The 22,165-nt window shown below is 33.6% G+C and overlaps 2 protein-coding genes and 2 non-coding genes across 6 annotated transcripts; 3 read left to right on the top strand and 1 right to left on the bottom strand.

Annotated features, from left to right (window-relative positions):
• The first annotated feature begins 8,786 nt into the window (after positions 1-8,786).
• LOC147477464 (anthocyanidin reductase ((2S)-flavan-3-ol-forming)-like) lies at positions 8,787-12,524 on the top strand. The gene is given in 7 exon segments (XM_086582685.1): positions 8,787-8,908; positions 8,911-8,949; positions 9,383-9,549; positions 10,813-11,013; positions 11,101-11,260; positions 11,505-11,718; positions 12,148-12,524. Coding segments are annotated over 7 exon segments (1,014 nt in total). The 5' UTR covers positions 8,787-8,820; the 3' UTR covers positions 12,293-12,524.
• Positions 10,577-10,663, top strand: TRNAM-CAU (transfer RNA methionine (anticodon CAU)). The gene is given in 2 exon segments: positions 10,577-10,614; positions 10,628-10,663. It is a non-coding gene; the product is annotated as a tRNA-Met (tRNA).
• Positions 10,674-10,746, top strand: TRNAF-GAA (transfer RNA phenylalanine (anticodon GAA)). The gene has a single exon. It is a non-coding gene; the product is annotated as a tRNA-Phe (tRNA).
• A 768-nt stretch (positions 12,525-13,292) lies between the features above and the next one.
• On the bottom strand, positions 13,293-18,353 carry LOC147477463 (calcium/calmodulin-regulated receptor-like kinase 1). Of its 3 annotated transcripts, none has more exons than XM_086582381.1 (8): positions 18,219-18,353; positions 17,364-17,731; positions 16,417-16,570; positions 15,645-15,771; positions 14,957-15,042; positions 14,802-14,873; positions 14,384-14,587; positions 13,293-13,926 (listed from the first exon to the last, which is right to left on the bottom strand). In XM_086582381.1, exons 2-8 carry the CDS (start codon positions 17,672-17,674, stop codon positions 13,588-13,590), a joined length of 1,293 nt encoding a protein of 430 aa, XP_086438507.1. In that variant the 5' UTR covers positions 17,675-17,731; positions 18,219-18,353; the 3' UTR covers positions 13,293-13,587. The 3 variants fall into 3 exon arrangements, with proteins under 3 accessions (XP_086438507.1, XP_086438509.1, XP_086438508.1); XM_086582383.1 differs by having other exon boundaries at positions 16,417-16,592; positions 18,219-18,250; XM_086582382.1 differs by having other exon boundaries at positions 17,890-18,230.
• Between the last annotated feature and the right edge of the window lie 3,812 nt (positions 18,354-22,165).

The raw sequence follows: 22,165 nt of genomic DNA, 5'->3' as shown, positions 1-22,165 counted from the left end.
TATTTCTGGAGAAAAGGATAATAGCCTTATAATCGACTAATTTATTCTTTAACATGTCTAAGTAATAAAACAGGTACTGTTAAGTCAGACTTGGTCTTAAGTTCTTTAATCATAACAGTTCAATCAGTCTTGACATATACATATGATTTGCCATAGAAATCAATATTTAGGAAATGTGAACTTTCACTATCAGCCTACATTTGCATTTGTTTTTCTAATGACTTGAGCAGTAGTTTTAGCCGACTGTAGCAAATTATTATTTGTCATACTATCAAAAGTATAAAAATGAAGGTCACTTTCCACATAATTTTTTGTTCAATGTCGATAAAGATGAAGTTAAGTAATGCATCGTGTCGTGATTATTTCGAGAATCGCAAATGGTCATTTGATGAAGAACAATGAGGCTATCTAGCTAATTGGAAGAGAAAGGAAATTCTTTAATTAAATGCTGATTACCCAATAGTTTCATGCCCGAAAAATCGTTGGATATACTCCTACAGGTGCCTAAAAAGAACACATCAAGGAAATTCACTGAAAAAACAAAAGCAAAAATTCAAGACTATCTCGCTAATTGTATGTTCAAACACCTCCATTTTCCAACCGGTAATGTCGAATGGCAAAGAGATGTACAAAGTATTTTGATCCGAACTTCATAAGCTTTAGGTGGAGCTACTTCAATCTCTTCTATAACCCGGAGGATCCCCGCCTTCCTACCTATTGCAGGCTGCACTTTTATAAACTTCATATTATTACTCAATTATGAAAGAACATCTTGGCTTGAATTTGAGTGAAGAGTTACGTTGGAGAGAAGTCTAACCTTTGCATCTTACAGATTTTCTGTTGTGTTTGGTGATGTGCTCCCCATTCTCCGAGAGTTCATATCACGATTAGAAACAATCTCTTACCTCCACTTCTTGTAGATGGAGTTTCAAGAAAGACAGAGGAAGGTGAGAAATATTTAACAGTCTTTTAAACTTACCACCAATTAATATGAAAACAGTTTTCAGTAGGAGAAATAAAAAAATTGCGTTGGAAAAGAAAAACCAAAGTTGGTTCCGGCTAAGATTGAGAAGCAATGAAATAAACCAATTGAAGAGAAATTTTCAATCATGGGGAAAAAAAATATATATATAGTTGTGGCTAAATCATGACACAATACACACAAATACATAAGGTAACAAATCAGGTTCAAACTTGCATTCTCTTAGAAAAATGTGAAGATGTATGGTGGTTTTGTGGATTAGCCTTAGCGTAGCGCCCCTTAGCGTTTTTGGTCTCTCTCGTTGTCATATATCATCGTAACCGTTCCTTCGAAAGAAGCCCTGACTGATCTATTTGCTTTGTAAAGGGAGAGCAAATTATGGAGATTTGGGAGAGAGAAAAAGAAGAGAAGAAGAAAAGAGACGGCTGGTTTGCTTGTATTTAATTTCGGAATAAAAGGTATTTATTTGGCAGGGTAATCTGCGAACAATTGAATAAAGGCGTAGAGTTGATTTCCGACCTGAATTTACACATACGTCCTTAAGTGACTATATAATCTTAAAGGTATAGATGGTATTAAATTTTGAAATGACAAAGTAGTCCTTCTTAAAAGCATTGAATAATTGATTTTAATATTTTATCAAGGGTATTTAATGGTAGAAAAAAGGATGGTTCAATTTAAATGTCCATATTAATTATAGTATACTCTACTAATTGAGATTTCGCTTTGAATGTGTTTATTATGGTTATGAGTCTAAGACTCTCGAAAAGGACTTTTTTATTGTAGGTAGTGTGTTCTTTACCAATATTATAAGTGGTCATGAATTTAAATGTATTCTATGGTATGTTTGCTCGTGTAATGTGAAATGGTTTTTCTTTTGATTTGTAACTTTTTGACCAGTGCAGGCTCATAATGACTCCCCCTCACAAACGGAACCTGTTTATGCTCTATCATCTTCAGAAAGTGAGAATGATCCTTGGGATGATATGTCAGATTTGGAAAGTTGTCTAGGTGCCGAGGTAGTTATTTACATTGAATGCTTGTGCCATCATGAAATCATGTTTTGAACGCATAAACTGCTTTTATTTGTTTTGGGCATTGTAAGTATGTTAGGAAATAATACAAAGTTACACGCTCTGATATTTTGGTGTAAGGTATTCTCATAGTTTTTGAGACGTATACACCTTTGACTCTTTGTATACTTGGCGGAATGGAAAACATGCATTTCAACTTTATAGCAGCAATTATAAAATCATAGTACAGCGCTCATACATAGTAATGTTTATACTTTACGCTAACATTTGTACTTGATATAATCGTTTCACAGAAAACTTTCAAAATTTATTATGATAGTGAAATTCTTATTTGTATATAGTAATTAAAATGTAAAAAACCCTTAACTTAGTGCTCCTGCCTTTCTGAACTTTGATGCTAGCATTAATGCATATACAGCCTGATGACTGTTCTATTGTAAGGGTGCAAGGCATCAATAATGTGGGAGGATTCTGACCTTTGCTCACCTTGAGAAGTGAATGCACTAATTGGAGACATTTGATATATAGAGAAAAGTGGATTTACTGGAAGAAGTTGTAATCTATCTTTCAGTATAGACTTATCATCATCCAATCACATGAAATTGAAGAACAAGTAAATTCTGATTGATTGTGTTTATGGCTGCTTGCAGCTGGCCCACCCACTCATGTAGGTTAAGCCCTTTACAGTGAAACTTGTAGTTCATTTGATCAGACCATGAACTCTTTCTTTTAACTAACTGATTTTGTGCCAGGAGGACGGAGATCTGACAGACAAGGAGAAAAAATTGTTACACTTAGTTGATATGGATTTCCATGTAGACGAGGCTTCTTCTGCCATTGATGTGTGTGGTGGGTATACAAAACCTATGTTGTGTTTTGTGTTCCTACTTGTACGATAGAGATTTTAGACACTTAGTGTTTTATCGTTTTATATAAGCCAATTGTTAAGATTTCTCCCAAATAATGTGACCAGCATTTGGGAACGTATTTGAGTGTATGAGGTGGATATCAGCCGCCTGACTTCTAGAGGCCCAAAAGACATATCTTGGCTTGTATGAAATACCTTGTGTTAGGATGTGCTTTGTCATGTGTCCCTGTTTTCACGGACAAATTCTGAAAGGTTCACTTCCATATTAAAAAATGGTTGAACTTTTGAGTTTTTCTTACGAATCCAAACTCTTATTTTATTTCATTTTTTACCACAATAAATAGTTCAAACTTTCCTCAGGGCTTGTATGAAATACCTCTCTTGTGTTAGGGTGTTATTGTTATATGTCCCTGTTTCATGGCCAAAATCCTGAAAGGGTTATTTACACATTAAAATAGACATTGCACTTTTGAGTTTTTCTTATAGAACTAGACTTTTTTTTTTTTTTTTTCCCCTCAATAGATAGTTCGAACTATCTTAACAATTATGCTATCACTATAGACACTCTTCTTTATATATATATTATAGCTCTACCCTCTTCAATTGAGGAAGCGTTTCTAGGTTGTCCACGTGTCATGACTAATTAAGAAAAAGTAGGAGATAAATAAGGAAACAATCCCAAGAGTTTCACAGAGTCTCTAACTTTTCCTAAATACTATAGCTAATTACGAAAAAACAACCCCATCTAGAGTTTCACAGAGTCTCCAACTTTTCCTAAACAATATAACTAATTAAGGAAAAAAAAAAAAAAAAAAGCCAAAAAAACTAAATTGCTAAAAACAATAGTTTCCACAGAATACGATTTTCCTAAAACTCTTTCGATTTGATGCGACATCCACTGTCGGATTTAGACATTTATTCATAGTTAAGAATTCCAAAAATCACAATTCTGACCACAATAATTACGACATATTCCAATTCTTTAGATATATATTATAGCTATACCCTCACCAATCTATTTTTTGGAGCACTCGGAGAGATTCTAATTTTTTCTTAACTGTATTACTAATTATAAAAAAATATTATAGCTCTACCCTCTTCAATTGAGGAAGCGTTTCTAGGTTGTCCACGTGTCATGACTAATTAAGAAAAAGTAGGAGATAAATAAGGAAACAATCCCAAGAGTTTCACAGAGTCTCTAACTTTTCCTAAACACTATAGCTAATTACGAAAAAACAACCCCATCTAGAGTTTTACAGAGTCTCCAACTTTTCCTAAAACAATATAACTAATTAAGGAAAAAAAAAAAAAAAAAGCCAAAAAAACTAAATTGCTAAAAACAATAGTTTCCACAGAATACGATTTTCCTAAAACTCTTTCGATTTGATGCGACATCCACTGTCGGATTTAGACATTTATTCATAGTTAAGAATTCCAAAAATCACAATTCTGACCACAATAATTACGACATATTCCAATTCTTTAGATATATATTATAGCTATACCCTCACCAATCTATTTTTTGGAGCACTCGGAGAGATTCTAATTTTTTCTTAACTTTATTAATAATTATAAAAAAAAAATATGATATAAATAAGGAAACAATCACATTTAGAGTTTCACAGAGTCTCTAACTTTTCCTAAACACTATAGCTAAATACGAAAAAAAAAATCTCATTTAGAGTTTCACAGAGTCTCCAATTTTTCCTAAACAATATAGCTAATTACGAAAAAAAAATATGAGACAAACAACTAAATTGCTAAAAACAATAGTTTCTACCGAAAGCGATTTTCCTAAAAGCCTTTTTGATTTGATCATGCCATCCACGTGGGAATTAGACATTTATTCATAGTTAAGGATTCCAAAAATAACAATTCTTGCCACAATAATTATGACATATTCCAATTAAATTTATGAATTTATAATTTTTCAAATTTATAATATAATTTTTCAACTCTATATCTTTTATATATTAGTGAATAACGAGATTAAGTTAAAGTGGATATTGGATTTAAATAAATTATATACCAAATCAAAACAAATTACATGTGGAAAATTAAATTATACAAAAATAACATCACAAAATATATAATAGAAAATGAAAAAAAAAAACGAAAACAATAATGACAAATATTTTAAAATATATATAATATTAAATGAAAATAACGCCAAAAAACAATTAATGGGGAACCGAAAACTGGATACAAATGCAAATCGAACTAAACCTCAAATAATATTTAACGTGAAATCGAAACCTGATGTAAATACAAGCATTAAACTAATTTTAAAAGTAATTAATAGAAAATTGGAATATAGATACAACTGCATTAAACTAACCTCAAAGAATAATTATCGGAAAATCAAAACTTGGATGCAAATACATCAAACTAATATAAAAAATAATTGTCGGAAAAATCGGAAATTAGATGCAAATACATTGAATTAGCCCTCAAAGATTTAATTAATGGGAAATCGGAAATTAGATGCAACTCCATTGAACTAACCTCAAAGAAAAATTAATTGTAGAAAACATGATGCAAAAATCGTTAGAACTAATCTTAAAAAATAATTAACGGAAATTGGAAACCGGATGCAACTGCACTGAACTAATCTCAAAAAATAAATTGGATGCAAATACATTGAACTAATCTCAAGAATAATTAATGAAAAATCGGAAACTTGATGCAAATTCATTGAACTAACCTCAAACAATAGTTAACAGAAAATCGGAAACTAGATGTAAATGCAACCTTATCAAATAATAAACGAGAAATCAGAAATCGGAAACGGGATGCAAATGCATTAAACTAATCTCACATAATAATTAATCGGAAACTAGAAACTGGATGCAAATGCATTAAACTGACTTCAAAGAAATAATTAACAGGAAATTGAAACCGATGCGCTATATTGAACTAACCTCAAAAACTAAATAACGAGAATCGAAATCGGATGCAATTGCATTGAACTAGCCTCAAAATATAAATAACGGAAAATCGAACCGGATGTAAATGCATTGAACTAACCTCAAAACATAGTTGGGTTATATATATGTTGTGGGAATATCTCGATAAGTACAATTTTGCATTTAAAATAGTGTTTATCTTATCTCTTTCCATATGATTGAGAACTCCTTGCTATTCAAGTAGCTTCAATATATATAAACTTCGCCTTATTAGACAATCTCACAAAACTTCAATCAAACTTCTATTATTAAACAACAAAATGAAGTTGAATTGAAGGGTTTTATCAAAGGTGAGTTTTTTTTAATGGAGAGTGAGGTTTTCACATTATAAGAAATTTGGATGAGTGATCAATATAATATTAATATATAATAGTTATGTATATTTGCAAATATTTTTCAGAATAATTAATATAACAACACCCATTCGTAGATAATCTTTGAAGATTCTACATAGTGAGTCATGCATATAATTTAAAGAATAATTGATGAAATCGAACCTGGATAATCTTCGATGATCCCACATAGTAAATCAAGCATAATTTAATTTGTATGTCATGTTTGCAATGACACTACATATGGATCATTAGAAGTTGGTATTACACACACTATATTGGATAATTAAAAAGAAAATCGAAACTGAATTCAAATACATAACCGAGCTCAAAGAGTAATTAACGGAAATTGGAAACTTTATACAAATGCAATAAACTAAACTCAAAAAGTAATTAACTAGAAATCGGAAACTGGATGCAATTGCATTAAACTAACGTCAGAGAATAACTAACGGAAAATTAGAAATTGGATGTAAATCCTTGAAAAATATTTAACAGGAAATTGGAAATAGTATGCAAATACATCAAACAAACCTCAAATAATAGCTAATGAGAAACTGGATGCAAATGCATTGAATTAAACTCAAAAAATAATTAACAAAAAATCAAAAACCAAATGCAACTGCATTGAACTAAGCCCATAGAATAATTTGTGGGAAATCATAAACTAAATACAAATGCATTGAAATAACCTCAAAGAATAGTTAACAGGAAATCAGAAATCGGATGTAATTGCAGCGAACTAACCTCAAAACATAAATAATCATAAACTAGATGCAGATGTATTGAACTAACCTTAAAGAGTTATTAACGGGAAATAAAAAAACTGGATGCAAATGCAATGAACTAATCTCAAAGACTAAGTAACGAAACATTGAAAAATGGATGAAACTGCACTGAACTAACCTAAATGAATAATTAACGGGAAATTATAAATTTGATGTAACTGCATTGAACTAACCTCAAAAAATAATTAACAGAAAATTGAAAACTTAATGCAAAAACATTGAACTAACCTCAAATAACAATTAGCATAAAAACGGAAATTGGATGCAACTGTATTGAACTAACCTCAAATAATAATTAACTGAAAATCAGAAACTGGATGCAACTGCATTAAACTAAAATCAGAGATTAACTAACAGGAAATCAGAAATTGGATGCAAATGTATTAAAATAACCTTAAAGAATAGTTAAGTGGAAATCGAAAGCCGGATGTAACTGTATCACACTGACCTCAAAGTATAAATAACTAGAAATTGTAAACCATCGAACTAACCTAGAAAAAAATAATTAACGGAAAAATCAAAAATTGGTTCGGATGTATTGAACTAACCTTAAAGAGTAATTAATAGGAGATTAGAACCTGGATGCAAATGCAATGAACTAATCTAAAAGACTAATTAACGAAACATCGAAAACTAGATGCAACTGTATTGAATTAACCTTAATGAATAACAAATGGGAAATCATAAAGTGGATGCAATTGCAACCGAACTAACCTCAAATAATAATTAACGGAAAATTGGAAACTTGATGCAATTATTGCATTGAACTAATCTCAAAAGAATAATTAATGAGAAATTGGAACTGGATGGAATGTACTACATTGAACTAACCGTAAATAATAATTAATGGAAAATCAAAAACTTGATGTATATGCATTGAACTAATAACCCTAAAACATGTTTTGTATTACATGTGGGGAATGTCTCGACAAATATAGTTTTGTATTATAAGTAGTGTTTATCATAATTATTTTATTATGATTGAGAATGTTTTGCTTTCTTCAAGTAGCTTCAATATTATTTTCGCCACATTTGACATTCTCACAAAAACTCAATGAAACTTCTATTATTAAACCTAACAACAAAAAAGAAGTCGATATGTTTTATCAAGGTATGGTGTTTCCTTTTTATAGAAATGGTCTGAAATTTTGAATGAGTGATTAATATAATTTTTCATATCTCATAGCTATCATAGCTATGAGGCACCCGTCTGGGGCCGGGTTAAAAAGCTAGTGTAGTTGACAAATGACAATAGTTTAGATTTTATGAACCGGCCTTGTGAGAGTGCAAGTGAAAGGTGTACGTGCCAAATTTGTCAGATCTATTTTGTCTTATGTGAAATAATACCAAATTAAATGTAACATAATTAGAGGCTCATCAATCTAGAGTCTAGATGTCTGGTCCAGGCCAGTTGCACAAAAAAAATCATGGATTGGTCCAAAGACCCTAGGGGCTAGGGATGAATTCCATGGGCTTCCTCAGATTTGCCTTCATTTTACACCCCAGCTAGTTAACTGAAGTGCCAAATCAAGGGTTCTGTCTGTAAAAGAGTTGAACCTAAAACCAGAGCCCAATCAACGGCCCAAGAGTTTTGGCTCCAAAAGAATAGAACCAAAATGTGTTGGTGTCAGTGTCTACAACACATGGTTCAGACTGTTTGGTGTTTGGTTACATTTGCGCATGCTGGACTTTCAGATGTCTTATGTTATACATATTTTCACATGCTCAGCTACTCGTCATCTATCTAGGAAGGCCAAACTAAGAATGCAGGCTCATAAATTTTCCGTAGGACAAGATAGAGGGTGTATATAATAACTCAGTTTTGTCCCCTTTGTAAATCGAGCAATAACATGGATGATAAAACAATTGATAAGAAGTTGAAGGCGTGTGTGACTGGAGGTACTGGATATATGGCTTCTTTGCTCATTAAGCACTTGCTGCAAAAGGTTATGCTGTCAACACTACTGCTAGAGACCTAGGTTTGTTGGTTGATCTGATCTTGCATTACATGTAGAAAGAAACATATATGAACAATGACATTCGAATGATATTTAGTGATCATTCACATTTGGTGTTTTAATAACACCAAAGGCCGGAGAGCCATTAATCCTTGCTTCGCATGCCATTATTTTTGTTGCTACTATTGTGGTTTAAGTATATTCTCATCCAATATGGACCAGATGAACTTTATATGGCACAATATGACCTTGTTCCTTATACATGCAGAATTTAGCGATGGAAATATTGCTTAGAAAAAAAAAATCTGCTCTTGGTAATGGTATACACGGAAATTGCATAATTAAACTTGTACTAAAAATAATCTAATGGCATACCAAATTTATGCTCATATAGTTTAACATTTGTTTTGGTGAATAGACTGAATCCATATGCTTATGAATTATTATGATGTAGATGACCTGAAAAAGATCTCTCACCTTTTGGAGCTGCACAATTTGGGCGAGCTAAAAATTTACCGAGCAGATTTAACTGATGAAGGGAGCTTTGAAGAGGCAGTTATGGGATGCCACATTGTGTTCCACACTGCCACACCAGTTGACTTTGCTTCTGAGGATCCTGAGGTAATTGACACATATCAAGATGATACCAAATGATTTATTTGCTCATACAAATGATTTATTTAGTGATAACGATGGAGCAAATACAAAAAGAATGTTGTCCGCTGCATTATTAGTAGGGCTGGCAATGGATTGGATCGGTCTGGATATATGCAAATCCAAAACTGATTCGCTTTTCAACAATATAGACCTAGAACCGGACCCGACTCGAATGGATATTTGAGTTAGAGAACCAGAACCGAACTAAAAACATTTTTTTGATTCCGGATCCGATCCGTTCCGAACCAATAAGTTCAATTTCAACCCGGTGAACCGAGTTTTTTTATAATTAGATCATAATTTTCGTTATATAAATATTAAATAATTTTTTTTTTGCTAAACACAAAAACAAGATACACAAATCCAAAATGCATAGTAAATTATTTTAAATCCAAATTTGTAAGGGAGGATTTTCCTTTAGATAGAAACCATCTTTTTATTATGTAAAAAACATATCGTAATATTACATATGTATTTTGCGTATCTTATTTTAGAACTTTAAATATTGCAATGTTGTGGTAATAGAAATATATGGTGGAGAATAAGACTAAATTTTTTAATCAGATCAGGCCTATAACGGTTCCGTACATACTTAATCTAGAACCAACCCAGAACTAATCTAATATGCTAACTACCTATTCCAGACCCGCTTTTATTGGTTCAGACCGGATCGGATATCGGTTCTTATCTGACCCATTGCCAGCCCTACTTAGTAGGAAGACTATTGCCCTAAGATAAACGTACATAACATTACCAAATCTTGTCCAATACTAAGACCATCAATTAGCCCCTAACTGGTTTAGACGAACAATGGCATAACAAAGGCTTTCCCCCTAGTAGTCTAGAACCATTTTTTTTTTCATACAAAAAAAGGACATAAGAGCTCAGGGATTAAGGAGGTCATTTCAAGGTTAATCAACATGTGACATGTGAGCCAACACAATCATTCATCATATTGTTGTGTGGTAAAAAGTTTGATAGAAGGCACAAAGGGGTGGTGGCGCAGTTGGCTAGCGCGTAGGTCTCATAGCTACATTGAGTGATCCTGAGGTCGAGAGTTCGAGCCTCTCTCACCCCATTCCCAGTTTGCGGGGATAGCTCAGTTGGGAGAGCGTCAGACTGAAGATCTGAAGGTCGCGTGTTCGATCCACGCTCACCGCATTTTTGTTTTGACTTTTTTTTTTGGAAAAAAAGAGTTATTTTATAGTTTCTTTATTATGAGAGCAGAAGGACATGATCAAACCGGCAATTCAAGGGACGCTAGATATTTTGAAGGCATGCACGAAAGCGCAGACAGTGAAGCGGGTTGTAGTGACATCGTCGGCAGCTGCTGTGTCAATTAACAAGCTGAACAGCACTAATCTGGTAATGGATGAAGAGTGCTGGACTGATGTTGAGTATTTATATTCTGAGAAGCCACCTACTTGGGTATGTGAAAGCATGGATGCATTTTGCCCATGATGATTGTTACAATGTTTTCACAAGAAGTGCATTTTATGAGTATGGCATTTGCAGGGATATGCAGCTTCAAAGACACTGGCAGAGAAGACAGCTTGGAAATATGCTAAAGAAAACAAGATAGAACTCATCACTGTTATCCCTTCGCTAATGGCAGGTCCATCTATCACTCCTAATGTCCCCAGTAGCATCTGCCTGGCCATGTCATTGATCACAGGTCTGCATTCCAATCAAGTAGACTTGTGTGCTCATTATATGATTTCCTTTTTGCAGTTTAACTCTATCAAATGCACAAATACGAATATCTAACATGTCAGGTTAAGTAGCTGATCGAGCATTACTATTTCAATGGATTTACATAGGATAACCTTGATAAGAATATAAGTAGTTCAAAAATTCTGAGGAAACAAATTCTGAAATTAAAACGGCATTGTTCTCTATTCGAATGATTGATATTGCAGGAAACGAATTTTTGATAAATGGTTTGAAAGGGATGCAAATTCTCTCTGGCTCAATCTCATTGTCACACGTTGAGGATGTTGTTAGAGCACACATCTTTCTAGCAGAGGAGGAATCAGCTTCAGGTCGATATATTTGTTCTCCCATCAATACCAGTTTTCCTGAGCTTGCAAAGTTTCTGAACAAAAGATATCCACAATACAAAGTTCCTACTGAGTAAGCTACTTTCCATAGAACATCCATTTATTTGAACATTTATTCATACAAAGTAAATGAAAACAAGTTCATGGAACGCAAACTTATATGAACCTTCCGGCCAATTCAACCAATATTGGTACCTATCTTGACTAACCAGGTTATGGGAAACCGTACAGTTTACTTCATTATTGGTCCGAACATATAAAACACTGAAACACGCACTGGAAATGTGCATCACATTCTTTAGTTAACTGTCTGAAGCAAAGCAAGTGATCAATTGGTTAAGTGATTCCAACATTATGCAATGGTTCGGCTTGATTGACATACACAGCCACAGTGTGCTGAGTGAAAAGTTCAGGCTCACTTTTGGCTTGTTTGTAGTTTCTCTAGTGTGAGATTGCAGTAGTATCATTTCATTATCATTGTCTAAATTGTGATATTCTGCAGCTTTGGAGATTTTTCTGCAAACGCAAAGCTGATTCTCTCCTCAGAGAAGCTTACTAACGAAGGCTTCAGTTTCAAGTATGGCATTGAAGAAATTTACGACCAATCTGTTGAGTATTTCAAGAAAGCTGGGCCACTACAAGACTGAAGAGACTTGAATGAAAAGCCTCTTCCACTGGATGTATCTATGTTGTCTATTAGTATGACCAAAAGTGGTTGCGTATCAGTGACTACAGTACCACTATATATATATATATATATACATATTCTGTATGTTTATCTTGGGGTTTTTAATATATTTTCCAAACGTATGCAGTTATGCACCATTTTATGTAGATCGAGTCTTCGGAGGTTACAATGAAAATGGTGGTTTTGTGTTATCTGATAAAATTATATAACTTACTGATGGTCTTGCAGGGTACAGAACAGTATTACTGATTTGGGATATGAATATTTCCAATACTTCAGGAATAACCACCATGTAGGACTCAGGCTTATTGATTCCACACTCACAGAGACTCAAAACAAAAGAGAATGTTTATTTCAACTAATATTCTCCTATCCCAAGAATATCAATGACCACACTTTTATTGATAAAAAAGAAGAAGAGGATGCATCTGCTGACAAATGGGTAACAGAGAAATCTAAGAACTAGTAGTACTACTAAGACCAAGGAGGCCCTAAGCTAGAACCTGCAGCTAAGTAACCTCGTCCGTTTTTTTTTTTTTTTTTTTTTCTGGTGGATATTTTCATCGGTCTCTTTGACGAGTGTTTCCTCTGTTTTCAACTAACGCAATTAACCTGAATTCGATTATCAAAAGTTTCATTTTAAGACCACCTAACTCTATACATAATGCAGTTATAACTTATAAGTACTTTTCGATGAAGTTTTCCCATTTGGAGTTGTAACCAAGTCCTGAAAACTGTGAAGATGCTTCCCTGGACTGAGTACACTGACAAAGCAATAAATGGAAGGAATTTAGATTGCCTGACCAGCTGATTCCGGATCCATGTTGAATAACTACCATGTACTTTTAACCACCATACGTTCTCATCAAGTTGTAAAACCAAATCCCTCAATCCTGTTAATCTGAAATATAAAACTAACTAACCACGAATACAAAATTATGAAGAAGTAACAGAGAAAATGAAACACCAAGAAGAGATTGAGTATTCATTTCAGAAAAGAAAAAAAGTATTTACATACAACAAACGAAAAAATATCAGTTTTGTTCCTATTTCCCTTTTACCTTTCTTTTCGTGTAAACATAATCAGATATACAAAATGTGGGACTACGTTACAAAATTCAGGACTGCCTGCGACCTTCTAATGGAGTCCCACGTCTCGCTCTCAACTGAAGCAGTTCTGCTTTAGTTCCATTGTAGCATCACTCAATACTTTACACCCAAAACTGAAGGGGAGATTTTTTGAAAAATACAGCATCAAACTTCAGGCGTATCTTTATTGCCATCTATAGATTCCTCTCTTCTAAGTCTGCTGATAGGAAGTTGATTTTCTGATTGTTGGTCTACATCGATAACAACTTCTTCGTCTGTGGCTGACAAGACTCGTTTGTGACTCTTCCTACTGTACCTCAGCTTCACTATCCGAAGCAGTGCTTGAACAATATCCCTCATAGAAGGTCGCTTCTTTGGGACTCGATTGATGCATTTGTATGCAAGGGCTGCAACATCGTTCAGTTCTTTCACATCAAACTTTCCATCCAAACGGGAATCCACTATCTCCTCCCAACCAGCTCTACCACCAGCATTCATCGCCGCCTGTTGATCAGAATTAAAAACTTAAAAAATATATTATACATGCCTACTGAAATGCTAATGCTGTGTAGCGAATTGAGGCTCATTTAAAGTTTTTCATGTAAGTACAAATACGAACTAGAGAATACACTTGGTTATCTACTAGACAGTAGACACCAAGACGAACATCCTTTGGTCTCAATTCATAGCCCTTTCAGACAGGAAAAAAGTGTTCTTCTATCAAGTGAAACATTAAAGTGACAGAAAAAGAGAAGAAGATAGCTTGCAACGAGAGTTACTTGCTTAGGCATTCCGTTGCAATTGCTTGCATTCACAAATTTCCTTGTTTTATTTCTCCATCTTTTAAATGGTAAGGTGCTCCTATATATAATAATGATAATAATAATAATAATAATAATAATAATAATAATTGTGAAAAGTAGTTCTGACAGAAAAAGATGCAGCAGCAGAGATATCTTACAAGCTCAACATATTCCATGAGTCCTTGTTGAGGATTCCTCCCTGCGACAAGTTCAAAGAGTAGGACACCGAAACTATAAACATCACTTTTTTTTGTGAAGGCCCTTGTTGATATATACTCGGGGTCCAGATATCCAAAAGTTCCCCTGACATTAGATGCATGCTGGTCAACCATTTCTTCCCTTGAAAGACCAAAGTCAGCTACCTGTTTGATTCAATATAACAAGCATTAAAACTTTTCAACAATGAACATTAGATTAGTGTGCCTCAACTTTTATACGAATTTTGATTAAAAAGTGACTGAATAGGGCCAAACTACTTGGGACACCCACTAAGTACTGATATTACTACGTCGAATTTAGCTTCATTTCCTATCTCAACTTTTAATCACTATGTGCATATGAAGAAGTATTACGCACTCTGGCTTTCATGGCCCGATCTAACAGTATGTTAGAAGACTTGATGTCCCGGTGCACAACAGGAGGAACAGCCTGTAGTAAGAAAAGAGAGTTAATCTTAATTGTTCCTGCAAACGCTTTTAGCCCGATTTTCCTGCAAAGAATAACAATCATACCCCATCGTGAAGATACTCCAAACCCCTTGCTACGTCTAGAGCTGTCTGAACCCTCAATTCCCAACTCAACGTTTCATGCTTTTCGCCTGCAAATTAGACACATTAAATAATAAAAACCATGTTGAACTGCATTGTACAACAATCAAGGTATGGATGTAGGCAAAGCTAATGAGTTAACAGGTTATGACATTGGGGGCCTAGACTCTAATGTAAAATACACTTCCATAAAAACTTAAATTAAAAATTAAAATAAAAACACCCAAAAAATTTACAAACTAATAGTTTACATAATTCTACAGACTATACAGCATGTAAAGCAGAAGGAACATAGAGGGACAGAGAAGAGAAAATAAAGACGAAACAGAATAGAACTTTGTAGCAATCTTCATTTTAACGCATTTTGTAGAAATTTTAGAATCAGTGAACAGAGAGAGTTTGATCAACTGAACAGGGGAATTTTGAGAAGACCCCAAGACACACAAGACCACTTAACCAGGGAAAAAGCAGATTCATACTCTAGCCCCCAGGTATTATTATCAATTGAATATGGATAATTTTGTGACAAGTTTATACGCTAATATTGACTGACTTATTTATTTTTCTTATATCTAGACATCTAGTCAAATTGGACAGCAGATACTGTCTTTAGCTTATAAGTTTTTTACGTACGAAAGAAATGTGGACTTACTATATAAATGAGAAGCAAGACTTCCATTACTCATATACACATATATAAGCATATGCTGCCCTCTTTCTGCGCAATATCCCACCAAATTCACAAGGTTCCTGTGATGTAATCTCCCAAGTAGCAAAACCTGAGGAAGTAAAAGGAGTACTGTCAAATCCAGAAAGGCTTATTTGAAAAGGAAAATTCTATCCGACTGACCAGAAACTCAAACATAAATATTCTAAAGATGAAAGCAATGAAGAAAACAAGAACTTCCATCGATCATATGCACACATTATTGACAAATGCCAATACACGTTTGAAATACCACGATGAGTATATAGGTATCTAAAGTTCTAAATTGGTGGTCAAACATTAAAAAAAGGGAGGTGGTGGGTAGAATGGTAGATACAATTTGACACTGGCTCAACTCTCAAGAAAAATTAAGATCAGTAAATAAGGACAAAACATCCACGAAAAGCTCCAACCATTTCCCTTCATTGAATCAATAAGTGCAGGGTTGACTTCTATGATTATGGTTTAGCCAGAAAAAACACAATTGCTAGACACCAAAGTGTTTTCAAGAGAAATTTATTTAAGCCATGCTTGTATTTAATAATTATCACTGCAATTGATCACAAGGAAGACCCAAGTAAGATATCACAAATGATAAGCTCATGTGGAAAAACCACAAAAGTTCATAACGCCATAACAGTAAGTTTCTTAGTCATGGGTAAGGAAAATTTATTCAATGGAAATAGTACTTGAGACAATGACCAGAAGTACGAAGTACCTCTGTCTGGAATTCCTTTTCTCCTTGCCTAGAGTCTGTAGCAAGGACTTTTACTGCAACAGTCTCTCCGGTAGACATTTGAGCTCTGTAAACAGGACCAAATGCTCCTTGCCCAATCACCGTTGTGAAATTATGAGTTGCTTTCTGCAATTCTCTGTGCAAGCACCGCATGAAGCCTAGTTAAATAAAGAAACGGCGAGGAAACTTACAACTTCACTGAGGAATGGGAGTTACAAACAAAAGTCGAAATTCATTGGAACAACTGTGCTTCAAATTTCATTCGTGCAACCAAAATCAGCTACCACTTCTTTCACACATATGGTCATTGTCATGAATCATGACATACTCATAAGTCATAATGATAGGTTATATAAGAATTCTCATTCACAGTCCATTCAGTTATATAAATAAGTATTTATTAATTTATCCCATATAGTTTTGTGCAAACAACTGAAACTGAATGACTAAGAACTAATTACACAGACATCAACAAGCCATTTCATAAGGCCTAGAAGTTACTATAGCTCAATCTATTCCCCATTCGTTTTTCTGGTCTGCAAAGGGCTTAAATGAGTTATGCACCAGAAGTTGTATTTGTTACAACGATACAAGATAGGACTGGTAAAAAATAATTCCATTAAGCAAACACTCACATTCCCTTTCACCTACTCCAAAGTTCAAGATCAATATCGTACACGAAATGTAACAGACATATTTTGGAGTACTAGATTTTACAAAAACTCAAAAATAAGGCCATTGGATATGCAGTACATTTCATAGGATAATCTCTTCATTCAGAAGTATTTAAACAACATTACATATCAAATTTTCTAGGCAAACAGAAATCTGATAGCATGCTAATCGGCTAATCCTAATTTTACATAAGATTCAATAGAGAACGAAAAGTCTTAATAGTTGTGTATTGTGACAGAGAGATACCAACATACTTGTAAGGGTATTTGGGTATTCCAGAAACCACACTTTTCCTCTTAGCCCCTTCAAGCCATATGGCCATACCATTTTTCCCATCCACCGTTTTCGGCGATTCCTGACCAGTAGTAGAGTCTGACAAAATCGTAACAGAATCGAAACCGTTAGTCCGAATAGGTATTGTCGACGCTCTCCTTGAACTGCTGTTCCCTATTTGTGAATGTTTTCTTCGGTACCTAATACAAAACAAAGCTGAAATCGCCAAAAGCACTCCGATTATCACTCCAATCGATATCCCAATTATCAAACCCTGAGACACTCCCTTCATATCCAATTCCCTCAAAACCCCCCACTCTTATTTATTCCTCAAATCATTCCAAATCACCTGCAATCACATAAATTACACTTTCAAAAAAAAAAACATACATACATGTATCCAAATCAACACAAAGTTAGGGTGTGTTTGATTTAACCAACATAAATTCTTATTGGTTAGTTCATTTTTGTGTGGAAATTTTTCCCATTCAAAAGCTAAAATCTCACCTAAACTCATCCACTTCCACTTCTCCCTTATGTAAACTTTCCCACACAAATACACAATCACACTATGGTGTTGCAAAAAGTTTCTTAAAATCAACAGTTTGACCCAGAAACCACCTTTTAAAATGGAAGTTTCCCATGGTAAGACTTATTCTCACAAATCAAACACAGACTCTTTAATGAATATTGACTTAATAAAACTACACTCCTCAACATCATTAGCCTATAAATGTTTAGATCAAGCTGGAATATATAATAACATAATAATACGGAAGAACTAACATATATAGATTGTGTTGACTTGTACAACAATATAAACAGATATGACCAACCTTTAAATGACCAACGGCAGCAAGTTTTTGTGAGTGAGTTTTATCAGTTCATGTGTTATGTAATGGAAATAAGATCCGGTCTATTTCTTTTATTATTATTATTATCATGAGTCCATTATTATACGTGAGTCGCCGTTTGTATATTAAAAAAACGCGGTTTATTATTCCCTCCACTGTAAAGGAGTGGTGTATACTTTTCATTTGACGAAATTGTCCTTTTGGTTTAATAGTGGTTGTTGTCTTGTTGATGAGTTGATCTTTAAGAGTCAGCTAGTATTTGAATTTTGAACTAACTGTCAAACCTAACTAACCTAATAATTATTAGGTAGAAGATTTTTTTTCTATTTTGAGGTTTGCCGCAATGAATTTTTGAATATTACTGTTTAGTAGAGCTAGTTAATTAATAATTGGATGCAAATAATGCAATGCAGTTCTGAATCTCGATCAGTATGTCATACTAGTTATTGGGTAAGACTTTAATCAGTACAAAGTACGTGTGTGTGGTAGGGTTTGTTAGGCGAAAATTTGTCTATGTAATCCGTCATACCGTACAGTTCCACAATGCATGACTTGTTATTTTTCGTCTTAGCTTGTTTTTGATGAACTGAAACCTACTAATATTGATATATTTTACATTTATGCACCTCCAGTCAGTGCATCTACCACTCAAAAGTCCCAACCACTGACTGAGGGCACTATGGGAGAAGAAGGGTGCCAAAAGTTCTATGAGTCCAAATAATGAGCAGAGTGGTAAACATTGTCATGGGAAGGTGATTGTCGCCATGTCGGGGGTGTTTTGGTCCGTGAGCTATAATTAAGGATTTGTTGGTAATAATAATAATTAAATGGGGGAGAATGTTTTTTGGCGTCAATAACGAGAATTCTTCTTCAATAAACGAAAGACAAATTATTAGAGGTATGTTGCCAATCTTGCCATCAACCTGATGTGGACATCTTTTCTGGATGGCCCTTTGTGCTGTTGAATGTTGTACTTTATTTTCAACTCTCAACTTTTCAAAACAATTCTTCTGTTGCTAATGTGAATTTAACAGCTAAATCATCAAAAGACGAACAATATTAAATTTACAACGATCAAAGATAATGGGGGTCATTCACATTTGAATATCCTTGCCTCGGAAATAAAGATCGATCTAAAATATCGAAAAGTACTATATCGTCTGCTCATTGATTAACGTTTTCCTACTGTATGAAAAAATTCACTTCCAAGACAAGGCAGAGAACATTGTTCACGAACTCTTCCCAATACCTAAAACTAAAAATAATAATAAGATTAGAAAATCTAGTATCACAAGGTGCCTTCCACGTAACACTAGAAAATTAACCGGCGTGTTAGATTTATCGATTAATTAGAATGTGATGTTACACCTTGTATCAATATTGAAAGATCAAAAGGGTATCTCATCCATCCATGATACCAACCTCTAACTTCAAGCACCACATATAATGACTTTTAAATCAACAACAACAATTTTTCTAAGCATCATTTGCTCACGTTAACATCTGCTGTCCAAATAGGGACTTTTAATATGAGGAAATCCTGATGCAAGACAACAAAAATCAACCCACTTAGTTGAAATGTTGAATACAACATATGACCTACATACTTCTCTTTGTACAAGAATTCATCAATATTTCCTTTTGAAACTTTGAAAGATCCAAAGAGTGGGATAAGTTGATAATTACTATTAAGATGCGTTAGGAGTGAAGAAGTGAACTGAAGTTGCCCCAACGTGGGTACCACTCCAAGATATTTGCAATGTCAAACGACTGATAATTATTCAAGAAGAATAGCACATGAAGAAATAAACAATAGCATGAGAGTATGAGACGGCATGTGTGCTTCATGTCTCTTAAATTTCTCACAAACTTGATAAAATTAATTGTGGATCTATGTATGTTTTCTGAAAAAAATCTAGAGCTTAATTAGTGACATAACGTGTCTTTGGTTCTCTTAATCGCCGAATCTTTTTATGTATAATGATAAATTATATACATGTTATTTGCATGTATATATATAAGATAAATTGAGCTAGAAATTACAATTCTAATTAATCTTGATATTGAGACTCCAATTAAGTGTTATACACACGCCACCTAAGCAAGAATTTCATCTCAATTTAAAGCAGCATCAATAATTTTTTTATAAAGTTTTCTATAAGTATTAGCAGGAATGGGGATGGTTATATGAACTCCATTTAAAATAACTCCAAAAAAAAACTCCACCACTAAATACAATAAATTAGAAGATAATTTTTGGTAGAGATCCACTTAAAATAACTCCAAAAAAACTCTACAACTAAATACAATGAATTAGAAATTAATTTTTGGTGGAGATGTTTTCCACACAATAGAAATTATCTTCACAAAATATCAATTCATTTGAAGATCTACAACATTGTCAAAAATCATTTATAATGTTATAAAATTATCTAACTGCTCATATTTTTATAATTTCGGTATAATTTTTGACAATGTTAAACGTATTCAATTGAGCTGATTGTTTGTGAGAGTGTTCTCCATCATGTGATATATATCTTCACAAAATGTTAGCTTTCAATTCATCTGGTAAGTCAATAACTATTAGAAGTGGAGTAACTTTAAGGTGGAGTTCATACAACCATCTCCATTTAGAGCATTCCCAATGCAAGTCACTATGAGGGGAAATATGGATTTGTCATCCTTATGGAGCCAAAAACTCTTGCCCAATGCAAATGTGACAATGAAAGTAGCTTGTAACTTAGTGACAATGAGGATAACACTTGCTACCGAGATTGTTACCGAGTTGTGAGTTTCGGATGAAACCTTTTATTTCGTCTTATGTGTTCTTTTGATTATTTTTTTTCTTGTTTTTTTTCCCAGAACATCTCGTCCCGCCGTGTTTTTTCGACTTTTTTTTGTTTTTTTTAAACTTCGGACGAGATGTTTCATTTTCGTCCAGCGCATTTATTTGATTTTTACATTCAGACGAAATAAAACATTCTGTCCGAAATTTATAATCACCTCTACATTGGGCAACCATTGACAACTTTTCACCAGAAAAATAACAAAGAGGGGAAATAGTCTTACGGGGAAGTGAAAAATTGCTGCTTGCATTGGAAATGCTCTTAAGAATTGAGGATACCATGACCTTGTTAGCAATTTGGGATACGGCAAAAATTCAGAACGAGAATAATTCGAGAATTATTCAGTGATTCAAAAAAATGGTACAGTCAAAAATTCACAATACGACAATTATGTGGTGTTTAATTAATACGCGTTTTAAACGTTTGGTTGCAAAAATTCGGAAGTAAAAAATTCGTGATATTATGTTAGTAAATATTAATAATAGTTGTCATTTTTTACAACATAACAAATATATCTAAACAATTTAGCTACAAAAGCATTGAAACCAATTGAATGGTCCACATAGATACCTTCATTTATTTGTTTTGGATTGAAATTACCGTTCAAATTTTAAAATACATACACCATGACATGACAATTTAAATATTGCCCAAAAAGTATAAAAACAAAGCTTTTGGATTAATTTATCACTAAAAATGTAAGAGTTGGGGACTTAAAGTAAGAGTGAGGACAAAATACATAAAAAATAACAAAAACGCAACCAAATTTTCAAAATTTTTTTTTTTTTTTGGAGCCGGATTTTTTACTCGAATTTTTGAAAAATTCGCCAAAATCCGTATTATACGTTTCTAGACAAAAAATCACAAATTATTCCGAATTTTTTAAACATTCGAAAGTATTATACGTTTCGTCCTTCAAAAATTCGATTCACAATTTAACGAATTGCTAACAAGGTAACATGGTATTAAGACGAAAAAAATACCATTAGGTGCGGATCAAATATCCACTTGCATATACTTTTGTATTATTTAACGTTTTTTTCCAAGCTGTGAAAACATGCATTCATCCTTTTCACAGCATTT

Source organism: Coptis chinensis, chromosome 9 (assembly GCF_015680905.1).
Source record: "Coptis chinensis isolate HL-2020 chromosome 9, ASM1568090v1, whole genome shotgun sequence".
Lineage (NCBI taxonomy): Eukaryota > Viridiplantae > Streptophyta > Magnoliopsida > Ranunculales > Ranunculaceae > Coptis > Coptis chinensis.
Note: the sequence above shows the minus strand (reverse complement) of the source record. Positions and strands in the feature narration are given on the sequence as shown.

What these genes read in the sequence shown, in the direction of transcription:
- LOC147477463 (XM_086582381.1), bottom strand. Translation starts at nt 17,674, where the DNA reads ATGAAGGGAGTGTCTCAGGGTTTGATAATTGGGATATCGATTGGAGTG. An exon ending in TGGAGTATCTTCACGATGGG is followed by an intron (nt 14,874 to 14,956) that starts GTATGATTGTTA and finishes TTCTTACTACAG; the next exon opens with GCTGTTCCTCCTGTTGTGCA. An exon ending in TCATGGAATATGTTGAGCTT is followed by an intron (nt 13,927 to 14,383) that starts GTAAGATATCTC and finishes TCTGATCAACAG; the next exon opens with GCGGCGATGAATGCTGGTGG.